Raw genomic sequence first — 26,365 nt, 5'->3', positions numbered from 1 at the left:
TCTTTGCATGTTTACACATTAAAGCAACCCAATCATGTTTCGTCAATAGCTCCAATCTTTACACTGCTGTTTTCATTATTATTTAAACTGTTAATCACAGTTAATATTCTTTGCATGTTTACACATTAAAGCAACCCAATCATGTTCGTCAATAGCTCCAATCTTTACACTGCTGTTTTCATTATTATTTAAACTGTTAATCACAGTTAATATTCTTTGCATGTTTACACATTAAAGCAACCCAATCATGTTCGTCAATAGCTCCAATCTTTACACTGCTGTTTTCATTATTATTTAAACTGTTAATCACAGTTAATATTCTTTGCATGTTTACACATTAAAAGCAACCCAATCATGTTCGTCAATAGCTCCAATCTTTACACTGCTGTTTTCATTATTATTTAAACTGTTAATCACAGTTAATATTCTTTGCATGTTTACACATTAAAGCAACCCAATCATGTTCGTCAATAGCTCCAATCTTCACACTGCTGTTTTCATTATTATTTAAACTGTTAATCACAGTTAATATTCTTTGCATGTTTACACATTAAAGCAACCCAATCATGTTCGTCAATAGCTCCAATCTTTACACTGCTGTTTTCATTATTATTTAAACTGTTAATCACAGTTAATATTTCTTTGCATGTTTACACATTAAAGCAACCCAATCATGTTCGTCAATAGCTCCAATCTTCACACTGCTGTTTTCATTATTATTTAAACTGTTAATCACAGTTAATATTCTTTGCATGTTTACAACATTAAAGCAACCCAATCATGTTCGTCAATAGCTCCAATCTTCACACTGCTGTTTTCATTATTATTTAAACTGTTAATCACAGTTAATATTCTTTGCATGTTTACACATTAAAGCAACCCAATCATGTTCGTCAATAGCTCCAATCTTTACACTGCTGTTTTCATTATTATTTAAACTGTTAATCACAGTTAATATTCTTTGCATGTTTACACATTAAAGCAACCCAATCATGTTCGTCAATAGCTCCAATCTTTTACACTGCTGTTTTCATTATTATTTAAACTGTTAATCACAGTTAATATTCTTTGCATGTTTACACATTAAAGCAAACCCAATCATGTTCGTCAATAGCTCCAATCTTTACACTGCTGTTTTCATTATTATTTAAACTGTTAATCACAGTTAATATTCTTTGCATGTTTACACATTAAAGCAACCCAATCATGTTCGTCAATAGCTCCCAATCTTTACACTGCTGTTTTCATTATTATTTAAACTGTTAATCACAGTTAATATTCTTTGCATGTTTACACATTAAAGCAACCCAATCATGTTCGTCAATAGCTCCAATCTTCACACTGCTGTTTTCATTATTATTTAAACTGTTAATCACAGTTAATATTCTTTGCATGTTTACACATTAAAGCAACCCAATCATGTTCGTCAATAGCTCCAATCTTTACACTGCTGTTTTCATTATTATTTAAACTGTTAATCACAGTTAATATTCTTTGCAATGTTTACACATTAAAGCAACCCAAATCATGTTCGTCAATAGCTCCAATCTTTACACTGCTGTTTTCATTATTATTTAAACTGTTAATCACAGTTAATATTCTTTGCATGTTTACACATTAAAGCAACCCAATCATGTTCGTCAATAGCTCCAATCTTTACACTGCTGTTTTCATTATTATTTAAACTGTTAATCACAGTTAATATTCTTTGCATGTTTACACATTAAAGCAACCCAATCATGTTCGTCAATAGCTCAATCTTCACACTGCTGTTTTCATTATTATTTAAACTGTTAAATTCACAGTTAATATTCTTTGCATGTTTACACATTAAAGCAACCCAATCATGTTCGTCAATAGCTCCAATCTTTACACTGCTGTTTTCATTATTATTTAAACTGTTAATCACATTTGCCATTTATTCATCATCACAAGGTTAAGTCAGGTTCACTTGAAATAGGAAAGTCAAAGTATTTCCCTATATCTTCATCGTCTTTGAAGAAACTGTCACTCATGTTAGCAAAATAACATAAAGGTTAGTAGTTTGTGACAACAGTAGACAGAATGAACGAAAAGGCGCCGTTACTGCTAGAGAACAAAGAGAGAGGAGTGGTAGGAAGTACCGCACCTTCAAGATAATTCCCGTACGATTTGCCAACCTCAGCAGCAGTAAAAGACCGCGTAAAACGGATTACTCCCACCGTGGTTCAATCGGTTCGGCTCTTTATTTTCGAGAAAATTAGGAAAAGAGTGAGTGTCTTTATTTTACTAATTAAAACATATTGTAAAATAAACTAAATATTAATATCAGCAACAATAAATTAAGGAATAAATTTGGCAATACGGAACGTCTTGGGAACGTAGCATATTGTGGCAGTGTTAACGTGTACAGTATGTATATATATATATATATATATATATATATATATATATATATATATATATACTATTTCACTTATTGAAATGAAAAAACAAAGATTATAGGGCTTCTATATATTTCGTGGGATTTAATAACCCACATCTTCAGGAAGCATAATATAAATATGAAGAAAACAAGAAACAAGAAACACAACAAATATAACCAATATATATATATATATATATATATATATATATATATATATACAGTTTATATAAGAAGATATCCTTTGGGTAGTGATGCTGTGTGAAAAGAAAGTTTCATTTGATGATTTTGAAATTTCTTCTGTCCCCCAAAAATGCAGAATTATGGGGGCAACTCAAAAATTTCTAATTTTAACCCCTTTCAAATGATCCCTCATTTTGAAAAGCCTAAACAAACGTAAATGCTGGTGAAGACCAGATATCACTATCTCTTTCCCATCCAAAGTAATAGCCAGTGATACCAGAACAATATTTTTCATTACCAGCCAGTTGTTCAACAAACTTTCTTTCCACATTGCATCACTACCTAAAAGATATCTCTTTATCTGAACTTAAGAATAAAATAGAGGGTGTCCTGACTTTTTCACCCTGTATAACAATAAGGTAGGTAGTAGATCAAATTATAGGCTAAATTTACACTTTTAGTAAGTTGCCTCAAAAGAGAGCAGTTATACACCCTGACCTGCTTAATGTAGCATGTGTACTGCTAGCAGTCTACAGTATTATCCAATTTTAATACAGTTTTGTTTATCATGATTTTATCAAGTGCACACCAGGTGCATTCTTGACTTTCCCGACACTTTTTAAATCCAATCGGACACTGTCTTCTCTTGTAATTAAGAGCATCTAATTTAGTGTGTCAACAAAGTAGCAAGTAGAGTGTAGCAAGTATTGGGAATACATATTTCAAATAAAGATATAGTGATTTGACTACTACTAATTCTTTATTGTGTGAATAATTTTAATATGGCAGCAGAAAGATTCTGTTTCTACTTCCACAATTTTATTTTTTTAAAGCCATAAAGGGTTCGAAAATCACAAACTGCAGCAAGGCTATTCTGTAGCAGATAGATACTCCCATAGTGTGTTGGGCACCTTAATGAAGACTAAAGGTATACTCACTGTTAAGGATGTTTGACCAGATGCTGTTTTGTAAGGATCACATCATCACTATATAAACTACAAGTTAACATTGACTAATGACATATAAGCAACATTGCACTAGACAAGTTTATAGTAATAATAACAAATGAGCCAGTGTATTATTAATGAATAATTACAATAACATCGTTTAATTCTTAAAAAAATTCAATAAGCAAGTAACAGTACAGATCAAAATTATTAAAGGTTTAAAGATTTATCATTATCTTTCATTATAAATTACAACATAAGATTAAATAATCTATAATCGATCATATAATCTAGTAAAATTTAACTATACTGCTTTAATAAAATTATATATATATAATTAAAATATACTAGTGTATAAATAAATATAATATAAGCTAATAATTTAACTTTTTATGTAATTGTAAATACCTTATATAAGTAACACAGTTTATTGTTTTTAATACAGTACTGTATTTGTGAATTAATTCTGTATATTTCATTTTTATTACTTAATACCTTCAGTGCCTTCAAAAACTGTTTCACTTTTAACACCACAGAACCGATCAAATATTGCATTGCTATTTTTGAAGGAGTCAAATGACCCCTCAGACACAATTGTTTCAAGGATTACAACATAAAAATTCACATTGCTCTTAAATTGTTATGTAAAGAACATTTTCTAATAGATATCAAGCTAAGATTTGTGTTATCATAAATTTTGTAACAAGTTTTAATATTAACCCATATTATCCTACTGCTTATGTATGTAGGACCCCTCAGTATGGTGAATTAACTGTCTCTAGTCATGATATCCACGATTATGATGGGTGATGTAAATGATCAGAAAAACCGTATTCTAAATGAAACACAAATGAGACACAATCTGTCCAGACTATCCTTTACTCCCACACGAGTAACTCCCCAAACCAGTGCTTCCATTGACTGTGTATGCACAAATTTAAAAAATGATAGATTAAATACATCAGTAATTGAAGCGGTCATTTCAGATCACAAAGGTCAACTAACCACAGCACAGTTTAGAATAAATGACAGTCCTTCTATGAGTTCTATTCAATGACAGTTCAAGAAAGAAAACATTAATACATTGAAGGCACTACTTAAAAATGAAGATTGGAACGATTTATATGAATCCCAAAATGTTGATGATGCATATAATAAATACCCTCTTAGCAATACTGACAATGGCCATGGACGCTGCTTGCCCCATGGTGAGGACAAAATAAAAGCAAAAGTCAAAAGAAAAGACATTTGTAGACAAAGAGCACTTGATCTTAAGACAGAATATCTCAAATGTCTGAATAAACTTCAACTTATAGGCACTGATCAAGATAAGGCAAAAACAGTCAAAGCCAAAAAGGACTATGATTTTCAACTGAAAATGTTAAAGCAGCAAGCTTTAGCAGATTACATTAACAAATCTAATAATAAATGTAAGACCCTGTGGTAGGTAATAAATTCTGAAAGACAAAAGATAAACAGTAGAAAACTTAACTAAATCTGAAAGTGGATAACAGAGAAATAAGTAACCCTGGAACGTGTCAGAACACTTTAACCATTTTTTCATTAAATAGCAGATAAGACACTTACCAACAACACACATCACATAAAAATAGCCAACAACATACAAGTACAACCTATAAAAAGTCATGTCACACATCAGCCAGACACTGACATAGAAGAAATTCAAAGTATAATCAAGAGCTTTAAGCCCAAAATCTCAGCAGGAGTGGACAGAGTCTCATCCAAGTTATTACAACATTGCTGTGAAACTCTTACATCATCTCTAATTTTCATAACCAATATGTCTCTAAGATCAGGAAAATTTCCAATGGCCTTAAAACTGGCCAAAGTATATCCTAAGCTACTAAGTATATCCTAAAAAGTGGAAGTCCAAAACAAGCCAGTAACTACAGACCAATGTGATGCCTCATCTCAACCTTCTCCAAGGTGATTGAGTGTGTTCTTAAGAGATGGACCACTGTGAGCGGCATAAGTTACTGACAACAAGACAACATGCTTTCTTAAAAGGACAATCAACTACTACTGCAATAATTGAATTTGCTGAGTTTATAATTGACGATCTTGAGAAAAGAGAACTAGTACAGGTATTATGCTTGATTTTGTATTGCCTTGGCCATAACTTAATTTTAAACAATCTTAACAACCTGGGTATCAAAGTCCCTGCTCTAAACTCGTTTAGGAGCTAACTTGAACAACACAGCCAATTGATCAAAGTCAAACATACAAAAAGATGACTAATTCATACTATAAGATCCAAGCCACTTGCTTTAACCAGAGGTGTACCTCAAGGGCCCTGTGATGTTTATTTTATTTACAAATGATATGCCGCAATACCTGGATGGACTCTGTCATACGCTTATGTATATAGATGACACCACCCTCCTTCAGGGGATTCTGCTGACCAACTGGCAGTAAGCTCATACATATCATTGCATATGGTTTATCAATACTGCCACACAAATAACCTAATGTTTAATACATTAAAGACAAACCAGTTAGAATTCAGTTAGAAGACGAAACTAGTTCCAAAAAAGTTCCAACTCTTCCAGAAGATGAAGTGAAACCACAGGCAAAATTTCTATGTGTGACTATTGACGAAAATATGTCATGGACATATCATGTTAAAGTCCTGTGTAAAGAACTGAATACAAGCCTTTACATCTTAAAACGAGTAAGAGCCATCATCAACACTGCAACAACATAATCAACATACTTTGCCCTATTTGAAACATATATACGATATGGCATAGCTATCTGGGGAGGAACATATCAAGGAAATCTACAAAGAATTCTGTGTCTTCAGAAGCTAGTGATGAGGAGCCTGGATTTCCTGGAACTAGGAGGATCTTTTACAATTTTCAGAATTATAACCGTGACATCCCTCTACATCTAGGAAGTTATATTTCATGTTGATGGTAAAACCTTACCTCGAGCAGCTGACGTCCATGACACCAGACCAGACATTCTGCAAACTACCATCTACCGGCACACCATAACACGCTGTACCAAAAGAAACAATCATATGCAGGTCAGAAGCTGTTCAACCTATTATCGACAGAAATGAATATTCTCACAGGTAAGAAGCTAAAGAAATCGCTGAATGAATGTCTGACTTCAAGACTTCTCTGCGCACTGGGAAGATTATAAAAGAAACCTTGTATTTTAACTTTATGAACACAATTATTAATATATACTTTTGTGTAAACATTATTATTATAAATATTACAAAACAAAAACATGAAATTATTGTAAATTGACGCTATATATTTCTCAAAGATATTGTAATAAGGAATTTCTGATGTAAGCAATATTCTACAGACAGATGTAAGTTAATATTAAAGATTATCAACAATTTGAAACCAGAAGAATCTAAAAAGGTTTTAAAACTCTTATAGAATTTTTATGTGTCCACTTCTTCTAACATATTACACAAATAAAAAATATTACAAAATGCATTCACAAGAAAACTAGCGTTTAAGAGTAATAAAATATTAAGTTTGCATTTGGGTTAAATTATCAACTCATGACAAACTAAGATGAACCCAGAATGTAATTTTACAGGGGAAGAGCATCACTATATCATCATCATTATTGTATAAAAGACAATAATTCAAATGCTTATTATTAGTAAGGTAAATACAAGCAGGCAAGTGGGAAAAAACATCCCTTCTAAGGGCAGAATCTGTGAAATAATCTAGCTATAATTAGAGCTTTTGAGTGTTAAAACAGTTGGGGTATTGAAGGGTAGTGGTGCTAAATATGGTTAGTGTGGCAGTGGAATTCATCCTAGGGCGCACATGTTCAGCATAACACTAGGTCTTTGCAGAGTGTGTGGTAGGAGACCCTTCAGGGAGAGCAGTAAGGGGAGTGATCTGGTTCCCGTTGGAAGAGAGAAGATAGTCCACTGAGGCAAACTCTGCGAAAGAGAGGTGGGTAGTAGCAGTAGGGGAGTCACACAAATTTTAGTTGAAGTAGAAAAGGGACTTTATTGAAAGGTTTAACAATATGAAATAATAATTTTATTTTCAGATTATATTTTGTTCTAGCTTGAAACAACTGACTGCCAGACATATAAATAATAATCAACTATATTTATTTGGTAAATATAGTTATTATCAGACCTGTAATTGCCTTTTGTAATTGCCTGGTATTTTGTAATGCATTTACAATCACAAAATGTTAGTGGACACTCATATTTTACAGATATACAGTGCATGCATGTGTGTACACAAACACACACACATCTCATATATACAATTTTAATAAAGATTGAATCACAAAAAGCACTTGTCCTGGCGGACCAATTTCATTATTAGAAAAGTAAAAAATTGAGAAATAGAATTCGGAAGATCCTGATGTCCGGATGTTAGTATTTTTCAACAGTTACAGACACATCCATTTAACAAGATGTCAGTGTTTCTCAGCATTTCATTATTACTTACAAGTTCAAATATCCTAAAGTTCAAATATTACCTTGATATATAAAAAATATCCTAAAGGGTTAAACATAGTCAGGTCCACATAAAGCACATGTTTTCCGTCTTTATAAAATATTTTTCAACATCATGAACACTAAGGTTTTGCTAACGTGTTTTAATCTGTATAAAACTTAATCTGTTTTAAAATCACTTTGCATCAATCTTTTATTAAATGAACATAGACACTTTTGACAAATATTTCAAACTTGTCATTCCTCTTGTTAACCTCATATCAATTGATGCTGTGCAGTCTGTCTTAAAGAACCCAGAAACCTGCTCAGCTTGCGGATCTGATGATATTTCTGCATTCAAAGACATATCTCCTGATGTGCTTGTATTATTGTTCAAGTGAAGTCTCTTTATCAGAAGTTTTCTTGGAAGACTAGGATTTGAGAGGAAAAGTGACTGTGAGCATTTTTGAGTGTATGTGATGCTATAAGAATCATTCTTAATATAAACTGTAGGATATACCTATTAACAAAGACAAATAGCAAGTATCATCCCTTTTAATTTAGATTGTTTAATGCACATAAATTCATTTTCATAAATTTGCCAAAAGCCTTCATGTTTATGCACACAATATTACTGTATACATAATGAGCATCTAAGAATGTTAGTCATTTTCAATCACTCATCAATAATCCTTTTCAATTATGTAGTTACAAATGTATTTCATTTACTGTGTGATAATTTGAAAAGTTGTAACTAGGTTTAAAACTTAAATAAAATGTTCTTTTTAACTTATTAATTTTAACACTCTTTATTCAGGTAATGAATTTATTAATTACTGTAAATTTGTTGGGTAAGTTGATCGGTTTATGTGTAAATTTGGATGTACGTTGTCAATACTTCATATTTTATTAAATTGTATACTGCTTCTATGAAAAATTAAGGTATATATTAATTTTCTGTTTCAGATAATGATTCATTTATGTCAATGTTCTGTAACAATAAAATATTTGATTTGATAATTATTCCAAAATAGGCCTACAAGCTCTCTATAATTTTAGACCTATGTGTATTGTACATATCATATCAAATATAGGGCATTGGAAAAGGTTGTACCTTTGTGTTTCCAGAGATTCAATGGTCGCACAGACTTTCCTTTTAAGAGAGTTAGCCATTTTATATCTTCACACTAGCGCTGCTTTATGAGAGGTTGTTCTTAGACTGCTACAAACTTGTAATTTTTCAGCAGTGGCAGGTCTTCATGTCAGGTTGACACTATATCTTTCTTACCTTGATATATAAAAAATATTTGCCACTGTCCCTCATCGGCCTTTTTTTGTGGATAATTTCTCTTCAGGATTTGCTTCTAATCTTATTCACTACATATGTCCTATCTTTTAAGAACATTCAGATTAGTAGATATGTAGATAAAAATCGGAATAGTAAGTTCGATTGTTGAACTCATCATTCACCAAAGCTAGTACTACTTTAGAGTAGACTAAAAAACATAACGCTTCACTTGAATAGTTTCATATTTGACTTGTTTATAGATAGTAAGAGTGTGATGAAACTTTAGTGAGAGTGTAACGCAACATTTTGTAAAATACGATATTTTTCATAACTTATTATTATTGAGTTGGCCTTGAAATGTCTGATTTTTTTTATTCCAGCTGATCTCGTCTTCACCAATGTAGACCATATGATTCAACATTTTATTTTCGTTGATGCTGACGTAGATAGGAAGTGTTGTCGTTGGAGCTGTCAAAATCTCAGTTCAAAAATAAACCGCCGTAGATTACTTGAAGTGGACTTTTCATTTTCTGTATTTTTGTGGCCATAGTGTCTGCAAGATGGCAGTCGATTTAACTGAAATTGATAAATTGGAACTCAAGAATGTTTCCACTGGTAAAGTAAGTGTGTTATTATTGTTTGTGAGGTTCTTTTTTATCTACAACTATATATTTATTTGTAGTTAATGTAGGTTAGGTATATATTAAATTCAGTCCAAAATACTTTGTCGGATTATACCATTTGGTTATAGACGTATTTAAGTTTCAGTTAAATTTGGTAAAATCTTAAATGTAGGCAAGGATTTGCAGTCTTTATGCTTGTTACATTTAGACCTATATTAGAAGTTTAGATAGTTGAACCAATTGTAGGTAAACTTAGCAAGCAATAATGTTCCTCAATTCTCATTTCGGTATCAATTTACAATAACGTGACCATGGAAAGGTATGTTCATCATTTTTTTTTCCTGAAAACTACAATTTTTCCTGAAAACAATAGTGAAGAAAAAATTCGTCGGCAACGAAAATCAAAGGAGTTACGATTTTTTGAAATCCTCTGAAAACTCTGTTTTTGACAGTAGCCTACCTCTGGCTGAAATGATGCTGACTAGTACGTTAATCCTGTCAACGATGCCTGCCCGCTGCGCAGTGCTGCGCACTGCTTGCTCTTTTAGAAAAAAAAATTAACTCGAGCTTGCAAAAGTCGAATCCCAGATCACGTGATGCCCCTGCTCCTTAACCCTCCAAGTGTTGTTCGACAAAATTTTGTCGGTTATTTTCCATCCTGAACGCAATAATGCCCGAAAGGCATCAATATAATACAATAATATACTTTCCCCCCAGTTTATATGCACCTGTGATAATAATACTTGGCTATAAATGCCCAACCCCAGGAAAAAAGTCCATTTTCCATGGTCACGCTATTGTAAATAAATACCCTCATTTCTTGTCTAGTATATACAATACTGAATAATCATAGATTTATTTCTGCTATAAGTTGACTGCAGTGCTCAATTTTTGGAACTGTAGGTAGCGACTCGTTCCCGAGAAGTTATGAAATGCCTACTAGACGAAAGGAGGGTTTGAGGACCATTCCTTGGAAAATGTATAATATTTTAGGTCTCAAAACAGCGGTTTTATGCGTTTGAAATGTGTAGGAGAAAGCATTTTTTCAGAGAGAAGTACTAGAACACCGATCCGATGTTCCATCTCAAATCAAACAGTGGACTTGAGTATCAGGACAAAAATGTAGATGCATATTTCAATTACATCAACTAGATGGTTTGTTATACAGATGTTCTAAATTAGCCTGGGTAGGGTACGATAAGCGGACCCGGTTTTTTATATCGAAATTGGCAAACAATATTACTTAATCATAACCACCGATATAATCAATCGATAATGATTAATTATTTCGAACAAATAACTTAAATAATCTATATTAACAGCTGAAAACACTTTCAAATAATACACATTTATAAGGTAATATTTCAAATTTACATATAAGTAACATTTGATTATTAAAAATGGCAGTCAATTTCGAAAACTACATGACGTTGCTTTGAAAGATGATAAGACATGTTTTACGTGGCTTCAACATGTTGGACTTGTACCGAAAAATCCATTATGTGAAATTTGTGGGAAAGAAACAACTGTAACCTGTGAGAGGAGCAAATATGGTCGTCTTCAGTTTTCCTAATATTGCTTATAATAGTTATTTGTTTCATCACTGTAAATATTAAATCCATATTTTAATTTAAAACGTATGATTGTAATTGAGGACTATAGATACTTTTATATCGATTGATAGTCTAGGATTTGAGATGCGAATATTAGGTATCGATGATTACATTTTTCAGTATAAAAAACCGGGTCCGCTTATCGTACCCTACCCATTAGCCTATTTATTTTTTTCTAAGTTTGTTAGATAAACTGGGTTGAGTATAATAAGCTGACCTTATTTTATAGTATAAAAAACTGTCTGATTATCCAATATTATTGATAGAAAAAACAATATTGCTTGATCAAAACCACTAATGTAATTAACTGGCATTAACTAATTTGAAATTCAATTCATTAAGTTAAATTATTTTATTGACTGTAAACACATTTTCATACTGTAAACATAATATTTGATTTTAAAGTGACTTCATCTAAATAAAAGTGGCTATGAACTTTATAAAATTGAATGAAGTAGTATTAGACGATGATAAACTGTGTTTGATATTAACTGCCCTCGAAGAAAAATACAGTCATGCAATGTATTTGTTTGGAGTATAGTAAGTAGTCACCACTACAATCAAATCGGATACCAAATTATCAATCAGAAATAACTAAAGTAACAAATACAAATAAATTTTAATTGTAGTTACTTACAATTAATTATCGGTTTGAAATTTTTGTTACAGTAGTTTAGATAATCATGAATATGGTGGCTGCTTTTTTTTCTTATTTCCTGTCCAAATTGTTTGTTTTGTCGTTAAGGTTTTTGTAGTGTAGATTTATGAGATTATTTATAATTATGTTTCTTTATTATTCATTAAATTAAACTTATGTCATAAAATATATATTAACAAAAAATTTCAATTTCGAATAGCCTAAAAGATTTTTTATTTAGTATTTTAGATATGCTGTTATCAATTGAAAGTTATGTTATTCAGTACAATAAGTTTCGATTAATATACCAAGTGGTTAATCTGTAAATTCTTTTTGCTTTGTTGCATGTTAAGCAATTAATAATAATAAGTAGCTTCATGCTTAACTGATCTATCTACTAGATATAGATATTATATTGGTAATAGATATTTAATTAATAGACCATACACAAGATTGAGTAAGATCTTGTCTTCCTATAAGTTTGTTGGTATATCTTTTTTTAACAAACTACATTTAAATGGTCAGAATGTCAGTGTAAAACGGTTTATAAAAGACATACATTACTGCCTTTTTGAAAGCCTTTTAGAAACTCAATGAATTTTATAGTTTTGACACTAGCATTTTTAAGTTTGAGGGGTTGTAAGATGCATGTATATTTTAATTTGTACCTTCAACCTAATTATAACAGCTTATTTTTTAAATCATGTTATATTATCATTTTAAAAGTATATTGCCATGTTATGTTCACATGTTAAAATAAATAAGATTGCCTTGTACTGGGTTGCATGTTGTTTTTATATTGTAACTAGTCTACTTAACTTTTTAACTTATTTTTAACTGATTTTAACTTGTTTTTAAAACCCTTTTTAATTATTTAAACAACTATTAATTTACTATACTTTAATTCGACTGTATTGTAACCTGTTATATAACCATGCACTGCATGATTACTCATTGCCTGTGTATATTTAAATGTAGTTCTTGATCTGTTTTAAATTTCAAATTGAAATTACATCCTGTTGTGACGAGGTCCATTGCATATAAATTTTTAAAGACCAATAAAGATTCTATCTATATATGATATAAGAATTGGGTTTGTTTATCGTGACTCCTCTGCTCTATAGACTTTTATAAGCGGTGACTCAAAATATCGAATAAGCTATGAGATCATATTAAGTGGTTCCTTATAGATATCCTCAATACTCAGGTCCTAACCTAATAGACTATATAAATTATTTCATGTCCAATTAAGTTTTGGGACACCATTGATAACGATCTAAAATCTCCTTTACAATAATACTAAAGACGTAAACAGTCATTCACACTACAAATTTTAGTGCAGAAACTAATTAATGTATCAATTTATCCAAATGTGGGGAGGATGTCTGTCCAAATATAAGATTGGGGAGAACGACCATTTCAATATTTTCAAAATGACATAGGCGTATCATTGCCTTATTCATTCATAATCAGACCCTCTGGAATTTTTCATGGCCTCCTGGTACTTTTAATTAGTTTTCATCCTAAAATTTGTGTTGCTAATTAAAGTTACATTATTAGGAATATTGTAAAAGAAGGTTTGAATCTTGGTTTCCTACTGTAGTTTTGTGTGTTCCCGTTGTAGGTTAAATTCAAAATTGTTATTATTAATTTTATTGTGTTTTTGAATACTTTCCGCACTTAAATTCATGGTGCTGATGGAATATCATCATAAAGAACGTTACCAAAATTCAAAAGGTAACTTTACTGCCTTTTAGCCCCAAAATTAATAGAGTCCTTCCTTGAACCAAGAGGAACCTACGCACCAAGTTTCAGGTCTCTAGAACCTTTTATAGAACAGACACACGGATTAGAAAACAATACAATTTTAACAATAACCTATTGGATTTTTAATGAATTTTAAAACAACACACTTCATAAGGAAACTAGTTGAAGAATGATCTTCCCATTAATAATGGATTGTGTTAAATGATTGTAAAGAATCTATCATGTAATGTTGGAATGAGGTGAAATCAAACACAAATTCATGAGAAATGCCATCTAATAAAAACAAATTTAATTATTGGTCTGTGTTTGGTTTAAAAATATTTATAACAGTAATATTACTAAATGTTAATAAAAACACTACTTTTCCATTGGACAAACATAAAGAACAATAAAAACACGATTTAAAGAGTATTTATCACACACAAAATATGGAAGAGTTGACAAATCTGCTGTAGCCAAGCACTGCATTGAATGAGGACACAGAACATCAATTAAAAATCTAAAATTAATAAAAGAAATAAAAACCAATGAACTTAAATGCTTGGGAAACACTACACATAAATAGAAATAAAGAAAAATTCATGAACAATGAAGAGGGCCCTATTGAAAATTCCAATCTTCTTTCTTATAAATTTATTCAAAAATTAAACTCTAGTCAAATCTAATTTTTCATACTGGCTGAAATATTTCCGAAATTTTTGTATTTGCATTTTTATACCATATGTTATTTTAATATTAATTGTAACAAACAATATGAAAAATATTTATTTGTGGAGTTGCCTGAAGATGAAACCTTTGGTTTCGAAAGGCCTCGTCCAAAAAATAAACAATTTGGAAAAGTAGTGTTTTTATTAACATTTAGTAATATTTAAAGAATTTTCCAATTGCTTCAAGAGTCTTCAATATAACAGTAATGTTTAGTACAATTTTAACACAGCGCTAAATATATATCTTTATGATTATGAAATGAAATAAGCAAAATTTTTATTTCTTCAAGCAGAATTATTTGTACTTAGTAAATTCATTCTTACATCTTAATTAAATATTTGAATGTTCACATTAAATAAAAATTAATTTAATTAATTAAGACAAAAATAATTTAATTCTGGAGAAATAACAAGTAGCCTATTTATAATTACTAATTTTTCAGATGGAGACCCTAGAAAATCTGTGGAAGGATAAAACTTGTGTCATCATATTTTTTCGTCGATGGGGGTGCTTGTATTGCAGACTGTGGGCTAAAGAAGTAAGCCAGATATCTAATATCCTCAGCAACAACAGCATTAGACTTATTGGAGTAGGACCTGAAGACCTTGGAGCTGAAGAATTCAGAGATGGGAAGTTCTTTGATGGAGGTAAAGTTTGATCTATGATGTTTCGGTCTGTCAGTCTAGTTTGTCACATCTCAAGCTTTATGTAATGAATCCATCAAACTGTGATGGCACATGGGTCAGCCTTTAATATAACAGAACCTAGAGAAGCTTTATATAAACAAATTCTAAAGAAAAATCTACTCAGGTTACTAAGGTGCTTAGAATGATGTTTGATATAATGTGATACTAAAGGGTAGAAAGTGCAAGATAATAACCTCCTTCCCATCCCTGAGGATCTACTGTGACTCAATCCGGAAATCTAGACAAATCCAGGTAAACTTGAGGCTCTTGATAAATCTCAAGATATCCTAAGGAGCTAAAAATACCACCTCAGCGGGTTTTAGAAATCTCCTGTACAGTTATTTCCGATCAGGGCAATCTCTTTATAGTCACAAATGATGTGTAGTAGTCTCCCTGGACTCCCTGCAGAAGTAACATGTCTCTGAAACAGAGACACCCCATCTTAAATGAAGTCCAGCCATCACTGTTTGTATTCTCCACCTTTGGCTTCCAGACAAGACAGCCATAGGCAATCATTGGGCTTATTACTGAAGAAGATTTAGTATTGTTTATTTTCTTGATTATGCCTTTCTTTACTACACTGCATAACATTGTAATAATCTCATTATTACTCTATACACCTTACAAGTGAAAATTAATTTCTCAGTTGGATATTCTTTATAAGTGTTCCATTCAAACTACATGAACTTATTTAATAGTTGTACAAGGCCAGAAAATACCACTGCGTTTTTTTAAATAACTTGAAAGAGAAACCTTGAAATGCTATGTTGTGTTCTGCTACATACAAAATGTTACTATTCTAAATACTATTCACACAACAATTCTTCTGAGTGTTTATGTGATTAATAATTAATTAATAATCCTGGCTAATTGAATTAATCCCTTAGAGTAAATCTTCAGCTGTGCACTAATCAATCAGTCAATACAATCTTTATTCCAGATTCTCCACCGGGATCAAAGTTGAAGTATTAAAAACTAGTTCGTTTTGACACTTTGGACAGTAAGACCTTCTGAACTAATTTACTTTCCTTATATTTGAATTTTTTTACATATTTTGGAAATTGACACAATTCACAAACTTGATTTCATCAATGTGGAATCTATGATACACAGGGTAGTTGAATGCGAGAGGTAGGAGGGATAGGTGGGGTGGTGGGGGATCTGTGGTTAGTATCTGTACCATTAGTCAGCAAGCAATGGTCGAGTGAAATAAAAATAGATCAGTGTAAGATGGCAGCAAGTTTGTATATGCACAAGGACCCGTATTGTGAATGCAATATTGATGTGAAGATAATATTGTAAGGAAAGGGCTGGGGCCTACAAGTACTAGGTAGAGTGGAGTTCATTATTAGGCTATAATAACAATAATAAGAACAGTAATTAGTAACAAGCAAATCTAGCTGCTTAATTTTGGGAAAATATTTATTTTGTCTTAACGTAGCAGGTATTTAGTTATTGGTGTCGAATACTTATTTATTTGTACAACAAATAAATGTAACGTAATATTTAAAATTTAGCCATACCTAACATTCTAATATATGTTATGTGCATATAACTAAATTTTATTTTTATTTTTACCATTGCCACGGTGCCCCAGGGTGTTATTTTTCATCTCCTAAGTAATTTACCAATTTATATTCTTATGAATATATTTTTACTTTATATTTCTCATGTTATATTAGTTCTTGAATTAAAGTTTTTTCAAAAGCGTTCCGAGCTGTTATGTGTGCCTGTTTCACCTAATAATGGTGGCCCTATTAAATTATATTTAGGTTTACTTTGGAGATACTCATTACAGTATATTCATGCAAATTTAATAGAAACAGTCCCACATTCTTTAAGTTCTAGTGGATTGTTTTAACAGTATCTCAAATGTTTTTAAATGATAACTAGTTGTTTAGACTATTGAGTTGAAAACAGTCACTTCTTTATTCGTGGTCTTGGTCTTATCATTATCATAAAATTAATATATGAGAGAACAATTGTGTTTATAATATACATTCCTACAAAACGCCAATAGCATTGGATCTATTTACAACTTCAAAGATGATGGGTTGAAATACACAGCACAGTTATTTGCCTGTACATAATTGGGCTGAAGTAAACACGTAGCATATCAGTCTCTTACCCTGAGTACATAGCATTAATTGTTCCACATTCACTACACTGAGGTTTGCTAGTAGATGATATATCTCAGCCTCCAGGTGAAATCGGAGATTAACTTTAATGTTTGTATTTCAGATGGCAAAGGTGTAAGTTTCTTGATATTTTTAAAATTGGTAAGTCATGATTTTTGTGATTTGTCATCATTTAAATGTGTTTTTGGATTAGCCAAAATTGTGTTTCAGAACACTGGTTTAATTAAACACAGAATAAGTGTAATGAAAAGTACATTACAACAGTTAAAAAGCTGTCATCTACATTATTTATTGGCAGATTTTTATGCGTTTTAGGTGTTAAAATGTTTTAATTAGATGTGGCAACTTTGTTATTTGTACAACAAACAACTCATGCCTATCAACTGTGACAAATTTGTTGCTCCCGGCTTGTACAAGCATACGTTTAAAGTGGTCTTGGTCGCTTATGTGTTGACGGATTTCGTCAAAAAAAGTACTGTGTATCTTGTAAGTTTTTAATACTATACTAGTTTTTTTTGTTATTTGACTTTTAAAAATTTCAACAGACAGAATTACATTAAATGTTAACATTAAAGCAAATCACACAATTAATTGTTAAAGTTTTCTTCTTATTTGACCAAGCCTACGTGCAAAGTTTGGTATTGGTAGTTTTACTAGTTCTAAAGATAATAATTTTTTTATAAAAAATACTAAATGGCGGCTAGTGGCTAAACAACACATTTTTTCAAACTATGTTTATAGAACATTTTTGTTTGGATTCATAAGTACTATCAGTTTGTGACACACTTTTGTGAACACCCTGTGTATATTTATATACAATAAAAATAACTTGAATGAAAATGTCAATGATATATTACTCTACCATACTTTACTTTTTTTCAACATTTATTCTGTGTTTAAATATACCTCTATGATTAGAAGTCCCCATTTTCCCAAGTATCGTTTGTATTGAATGTAGTATAGGCAATATTTTTAGACTTAGATGAAACATGATGTTGTTTGATGTAAAATGTTTATAATTAAAATATTGAAAGTGTTATAGTACAAAGGCTCATTTCGTATTGTTAAGATAGTTTTTTTAGTGTTACTACATAATGAAGAATGATACATGATAGGTTGGACTAATATCTCTGGCTGTATTTTGAATACTGCACCTTCAGTTACTCCACACCTGGTTGTGCAATAGTACTATCTTCATGCTGTAGTAGTATTAGTAGTACAATACTAATAACAAGCCACCTCATTAATCTGTTACTCTACTAGATAAGTACACAGTAGTTACATCCTACCTAGTAGTCAGATAAATTACTCCACAACTGGTTGTGCAATAGTATCATCTTCATGCTGTAGTAGTAATGGTAGCAGTACAATAGTAATTGCAAGCCACATCATTCATCCTACACTACTAGATAAGTTATAAGTAGTACTATTATTAGTAGTAGTGGCAAGCCACATCATTCATCCTACACTACTAGATAAGTTATCTAGTAGTTACATCCTACTTGTAGTCAGATAAGTTACTGCACCCCTGGTTGTGCAATAGTTTTATCTTCATGCTGTAGTAGTAGCAGTACAATACTAATAGCAAGTCACCTTATTAATCCATTACACTTAGGGTGACCAAACGTCCCGGAAAACCGGGATTGTCCCGGTTTTTAATCATGTTATGCGATGTCCCGAAAAAATGTTATCGGGACGCCCAAAAGTCCCGGAATTCTGTTTAACACTTTAGCTGCGCGGAGTGGCGGGCGTTGCTCGAATTGCGGCAGCGAACGCGATTGGCACAAACGAAATGAAATATTTCGGTCTGACGAATCGCAAAATATTGCGCGGTTATTTTGATATATTTGATAACAAGTTAAATTTTGAACTCTGCTATATGAACATAGAGTTTTGGAAGTTCATGAAACATTGTTTTGTGTGAATCTAATTAATTAATTGTAATTAAAGACATAAACTATGAATCAAATAGTTCTTATTAAGAATAATTGTTATCCAGGAAACAACTTACCAGTTGGCTAGTGTGCGGCCTAGTGATGATGGGGAGGGAGGAAATGGTACATAATTCGAAGCCAAGGCCGTACCCGGGAGGGGTTCAGAAGGGTTAAAAGTCTTTCCCTACTTAAAAATAAAAGGTTATAGCTTTCAACGTTCAAATTCTTTGGTCAAATGGTCAGATGTGATATGTTAATACAAAAACATTTAAATGACTTAAAAATCCTTTTACTTTTTTTGTCAAAATTTTTGAGTCAACCCATAGTTTTTTGATGCTAAACTCCGGTTGATCAAGAGTTAAAATCGGCCTAAAAATGCGTCATACTCCGTACCCCCCAGACCCCCCGGTGCTCAACCCCCCACTGGAGCTGTCCCGGTTTCTTCTGTGAATGATTTGGTCACCCTAATTACACTACTAGATAAGTTACTTAATAGTTACACCATACCTAATAGTTGTATAAGTTCCTCCACACCTGGTTGTTCAATAGTCTTATCTTCATGCTGTAGTAGTAGTACAAAACTAATAGCAAGCTATTAGCAGCAAGCTGTATATGTAGGGTACTCAAATGGATTTCCTTAGAAATTGCAAGATGACGTATTTACAGTAGCTGAAGGAACAGAAACTTAGGAACCAAAGCAAAAGCTGGTTTTTAACATGATTGCATGAACCATTCTCTTTATGACTACAATTTGAGGAAACAATCGGCCGTAAGGAGTCTGTGACTATCACAGTTGGAATCTTAAAGCAATACACCAGACAATAAGTGCAATTATTTTGTAGCAAAAAATCGTCAAGGGGACATTGTGTGCTTTTTTCTCTGATGAGGCATACAACACTGATTGGATGTATAAGTATGGATATAGTTCCTAGACTTAGCGAAGGGAATAGCATGACATAGTGAACATAGATAGGGATCCAAGAACATATATTGTACTGCATCAGGTTTACAGATATTAATTTTGATAAATTAATGACTGAGGATACAAACAAAGGCTTTTAAGTTAGGTAGGTTGCTAAGTAGGCATAAATTGCCTTTTAGGGAGTTAAACTAAATATTATTACTAAATCAGGACATGAAAAGTTCATGTCTGTGTTTGCATGTCCGTCCATGTTGGTTTATTCACACATTATATAGAAAACCGTTTGAATTACCGTTAAGAGATTTAGCACCAATGTATATCTTTTAACATAGCCAGTTTTTTCACTGTATCCCTTATAACTAAAGTGGAGTACAGGCACAGAAGTAGACACATTTAACTGTAGTGAGTTTTCCAGTTTTAAGTATTTACTATGTATCTGTAAATTCGGCCCAAAGATTTATATTTGAAAAACATTTACACTTTTAAGAGTTAGAATAATTAATCGTTGGTTTGATATTCATCAAAATTCTGAGAGATCATTATCTGCACATGCAATTCAACATAACCAAAATCATTTGAAAACTGCTTCAACCTAAAAGGAATTTTTAATTTAAATGTAATAATTTCAGCAATTTTGTAATTATAAATCAGCTTAATTTAAAATCTAAGCAACAAGATATTCTATATATGAGATGAATCTGTATTCCTCCTTTTTAAATTTGATTTCTTTGTTGATGCTTAAAAATATTTTACATAACAGCCAGTGATAAATTTCTGATATAAATTTTATTATTATTATTTCCTCTTAACAATGAACACAGGAAAATATATACCTGATATGTACTTTTATTTCAAAAATATCATATGACTCAATCAACGATATAAAAAAAAAAAATTGTTTATCAGGGCAAAAGAGTAAACTCACATTTGGTATTAGAAATATAATTAATTCGAACCAGAGGTACTCCTACAAGCGTAAGATCTAAAATAAGAATTACTCGCACTTTTGTTTAACCTCTAATCCTCTTAACTGCATCTCTGCTTCCTGAAACATGATATATGACTACTCTTGCTCCAAAAATAATCAAGCATTTCTAACATCTTGTTCTTTTTCAGAATTATATACTGATGTAAATAAGAAGGTGTATTCCAAAATTGGCTTCAAGAGGTACAATTATGTCAGCATCCTGTGGTACATCCTCAGCAAAGTTGGACGGAGTGCTTATTACAGAGTAAGTAGTTACATAATCTCTTCAATTTGTTTTCATTGTCAGTTTTACATTACTTTACTAAAAGATGTAAAATTAAAAAATGATTATCATGTTGGAAGTACACAAAACATAAGTATGAAATTTTTATGTGTATAATATTACCAATATTTGTTGGAAAATTATCAGTACATGTGGGAGATGATTTCAACCATTAGATAACTTGCTAGTAAATATTAAAATTGAAGTAATTATTATTTTACAGTAAATCTGTATATTTGTATCATAACTGTGTTTTATTTACAATTTCCAGGAGCCCTCACAAGTTTTCAAGCCATTTTAGACTTCTTTTACTGTCTGGCCATTAGGCCATATGAAAACTCTCTAAGTGTTGTACATAATCGTAATATATACTGTAGTTATAAACTTTAATAAGTCTCAAAAAAATTGACATAACTGAAATATTGTTCCATGTTCAAATTCAAATATTAATTGTTTCAAAAGCTACATTAATTTATAAATCACTTTTAATACTAAGTTTCAGTCCATAATATGTCTCGTAAAGTAACAATAATATTTGTATACGCGTATTACGACATAGTGAATGAGTCGACGAACACTCATTATGATAACCTAGTATGAGGTTATCAGTTTAAAATATTAGGTTGACTAAATCCTCTAATCTCCACAACTAGTTTAGACATTGTTTACAGTCAAGACATCCACAGTAATGAGAGCACTCAATGTACACTCAATGTTAGAGTGGGCTTGCTTTTGGACGGGTCTCCGCTGCATCGTGATTCTCTGCTCGGTCCTGCGCTTTGATTTCATTCATATCTTCCTTGCTGTGAGGCGTGGGCTGTCTGGTCTCGTGCGGGTCCGTATCGGGGGCCTCTGGGAGCGAAATTTCAATTTTATTCCAGAATTTCGTTAGTTACAACTGAAGTCTTCTGCTCCTCCGATCATCATGCACAGAAGTACAGCCGTTTTAAACTCGCTACACCACTTGTACACACTCATACGATTCATAGCTTTATCATTATATACAGTTATGACCTCATTACAAATCTCAACTGGAGTGTTTCCCTTACAAACGAGATAACGGATGATACCGCAAATTTCACACTTGGCAGGAGATTGGATTGAAATTTTCCAGGAAACGTATTGCCACATTGACAGAGTTCTCAATGTATTGACCTTGAACCGGTCTCGTTGCAGAGGGATGAATAAGTGTGGTGTAGTGAAAATGTCGAAAAAATCCCTCCAGCCATAGTCTCAGTACACGTACTTTGTGGATATACCTTGTGACTGAAATTGTGTTAAAGGACATATAAAATATTACTCTTAACATATTAAATAAAAATTTATAACTGAGTTCTTTGTTTAAGTTTCTTATAGATGATAGAGAATCTGAAGGATAGTAGGATTTTGGACATATATTATGCCATCGTTGTTAGGTACCAAAAATTATAACGGTATGTTTAGAGAATTGAAATGACTTTTTATTCAGGTATAAAAGATCCATATACATTAAAAAACTATAAAGAATGGAAATTGACTGTCACTAAAAAATGATCATGGTAGACCAGTGTCATAAAGTTCAGACTGGAGAGAATGAACTCTAGCGATGCCATTGCTCAGGAGCCAAGAACACAACTAAACACGTCAAACCTGAACTAATGAAAGTGTTCCTTTGCCAGTGTTCCACCAGCGTTTGAATCCTCGAAACGTGTTATACTTTTTTGTAACATATAATGATGGGAAATGTCAGAAATTCTACTATCCTTTCATAACTATATTGTCGGATACTGTGGTCTCAAATAAGGAATTACACTTTAAAAGATTTGGTAGGGAATCGTAATGATTAACTATAAGCTTTAGTATACACAAATGTAGTTGAACTGTCAATATTTTGCAGGGTAAGGCAGCTAATATCCCATGGAACCTGAAGGGAGATGGACTGCAGAATGGAGGATGTCTAATCGTGGAGGGGGGAGGCAAGGTACTACATAGCTACCGACAGGAAGGGGCAGCAGACCAGCTGGCCAATGAGAAGATACTGGAGGTTCTAGATCTTGCAGCAGAGTTCAAACCTCGCTTGGAGACTGATGAGAGTGACAATAGTGAGCGCAACTAGCTCCTCTACACACTGGGAACATACTTGTCTGAGAAGCAAATCTCTGGAATTTATCTAATTTTTGTTACTCGTGGTGGTATTGTTTTTATTTCAATCTAGTCCGTTTATAAAAGTTTTTTTTAATTCCCTTATTCTTGTCAACACTTAGTTTTAAAACTAATTTTGAACTACTTATAAATTGTATTTCAAATGGGCAACTAACTGTGATTTTTAGATTTTACTAAGTGAATCCAATGTATCACGTATAGTAACAATGTGTAGAGATATATAGAGTATAAAGTGTTTTTAGAATAACCTAACACAAAATTCAGATCGTTTGTAGAGATATTTTGAAAAAAAATATTTTAGAAAATTTAAGTCATAAAATGTGTAGCTACTAGTATGTTAAAATAAGTCCAATGTAACATCTCACAAATGGGGATAATTAAACTTTAATACAGTAAAACCCCGATAATTGCCAATTATCGGAAACCTGGGTTATCAGAAATGACCAATTGAGAAGTAATGAAAATAATTGCAGTAGCCTCGAATCAAGAAGCTACAGAAAAACAAATAGTATTTGCCCAATATAATTTGGGCTCGTGGCAATCCCAATATTATATTAACAGCACTAAAAATATTCATAGTGGGGCTGTCAATGAAGGACAACAACTCGACCGCCTTACCGCCAGGCAGAAGTTGAGTGATAGCCACGCACCCTGTCATAACTGTCATCCCTTCATGCCGTATTAACATAACCTTGTATTATCGGAAATTTTGGTTATCCAAAACATCATTGACCTCTTTTATTTCCGTTAATCTAGGTTTTATTGTATTATAAATTTATTCAATATTAATATTATACATATTATTAACATTTTTAGTTTTGTTAACTTTTTCTAGTGGTTTTAAGTATATCTTTCCAATAACAAGTGTTTTGTATGTCATTCACTCTGCATTTATGTATCTCTTAATAGATTTTTATTTTATTATTTTAATCCTTTCCATTTCCATTAACAGTACACTTGTTTTCAGCTGGTTGTAACTAATACAGCTAAAAGTGCAGGAGTTTTCCAATAACTTAAAATAATTATTTTTGTTACAAATATTTTTCCCTCAACTTTTGTCAGTGTTAGTAAGTAAAGCTATTTTTCAATAACAAAATCTTAATCTTTCATATTTAACAATTAAAACATATATTAGACAGTTCAGATTTTTTGTTTGCTATTCTATGGCTGTTTGTCTAAAACAATACAAATTTTTATATCGTGTAGTTTTACAACAATGGTCGGAGATAATTTGGTTGCTGGAATGGTTTTAAATTGCATCATGAACAAATTCAAATGTTTAAAGTAATTAAATAATAACTTCACAAAATAATTAGTTATTTATAGATAAAAGCCAAATTAACAAAATCAAATTAATGAAGTTTGCCAATTTAAAGAAGATTGGAAAAAACAACTATAGAGGAACAAAATGTAGCAGACGTTTTTTACAAAAAGGAGTTATAAGACCTCTGTAAAAAACAAAATACGGAAATGATGAAAAACACTCTTAATGAATATCAGTGAGTCAGGTAGACTGTGTGTGCGTTTAATTTGGAGTACGGATCAATACACTGACCAGAAAAACCCATTCCTGTCTGAAGACACTGCCAAATTGAATGCTTGATTTGGCCATAGTAATGAAGAAAATCTGTGAAAAGTACAACCATCTGAAAGATTTACTAAAATGTCATTTATGACATGTTAGTGGAAAGAACATATAGTTTTTGTGGATGCTCTTTAACTTTATTATTAAACTGTAAAACAATATTATATATATTCCAAACAACAAAGCTTTAATATAACCTAAAAGTTATTGATATTTTTACTTTTCTCAGTTGTTTTTTTTTTTAATAATTTATATTTATTAAGCAGTGATTAAAGACCATCCATAATCTATGTTTCAAAGTGATTTTAGCCTGTGTCCATTCTAACGCAGATTTAATTAATATTTTTCATTCCCTCTGTCACAGTATTTTAAGAAGATTTTCATTCTTAGATTTGCTTTATATGTAATAGTTCATTTTTTGTAGTTGTTTGCTTTGGGAATATAAATTTTATTATTGTACTATACACAGGTACAGACTAGTAAGGTGTCCTAGACAATTTGAATTATTCATCGTGTCACAACTGACTGCAATAAAATGGATTGTGTAATTTGGCATGTAGGATGAAGTGTTAAACGTAATACATGTTTAATTATTTATAAAGAGATTTGAAGTAACCAAATTTTACAATCACTACTTAAGCTACTGTCTATTATATAAATAAACAAATACTCTAAAGTTTCAATATTATTGCAATACAGTTAATACAATTTCACACAAACACGTTCTACACATATATTTCAACAAATACACCTTGTCATTTCTTGTACAAAAAATAGCTCTTATGTAAGTTGGTTACAAAATGGATCCCATAGCTTATAAATCATTAGTATAATAAATGGATGGCTCCTTATAAATGAAGAACATGCAATCTACAGTAAAGTATGTGCCAAACTAGCCCAGGTATCTGGCACTCCTCCACTAACACTAACATTAACACTAACTCTTCCTCACAGGTGGTGTTTATAACCAAGCTATTGTGATGTCATTGCTCAATTCTAACGGTACTATTCTGCACTAATGCATTTATATATCCTAGTCACCTAATGTTTGTTACATTTTCTTAACATTAAAATGTTATTTTTTCAAA

The 26,365-nt window shown here is 31.7% G+C and overlaps 1 protein-coding gene across 1 annotated transcript; it reads left to right on the top strand.

Annotated features, from left to right (window-relative positions):
- The first annotated feature begins 9,653 nt into the window (after positions 1-9,653).
- Positions 9,654-26,365, top strand: LOC124359949 (prostamide/prostaglandin F synthase-like). Its single transcript, XM_046813141.1, has 4 exons — positions 9,654-9,892; positions 15,063-15,267; positions 21,417-21,532; positions 23,427-26,365. Exons 1-4 carry the CDS (start codon positions 9,833-9,835, stop codon positions 23,643-23,645), a joined length of 600 nt encoding a protein of 199 aa, XP_046669097.1. The 5' UTR covers positions 9,654-9,832; the 3' UTR covers positions 23,646-26,365.

This window comes from Homalodisca vitripennis, chromosome 4, assembly GCF_021130785.1.
Source record: "Homalodisca vitripennis isolate AUS2020 chromosome 4, UT_GWSS_2.1, whole genome shotgun sequence".
NCBI classification, from domain to species: domain Eukaryota; kingdom Metazoa; phylum Arthropoda; class Insecta; order Hemiptera; family Cicadellidae; genus Homalodisca; species Homalodisca vitripennis.
The sequence above is the reverse complement of the archived record's forward strand: the minus strand, read 5'-3'. Positions and strand labels throughout refer to the sequence as shown.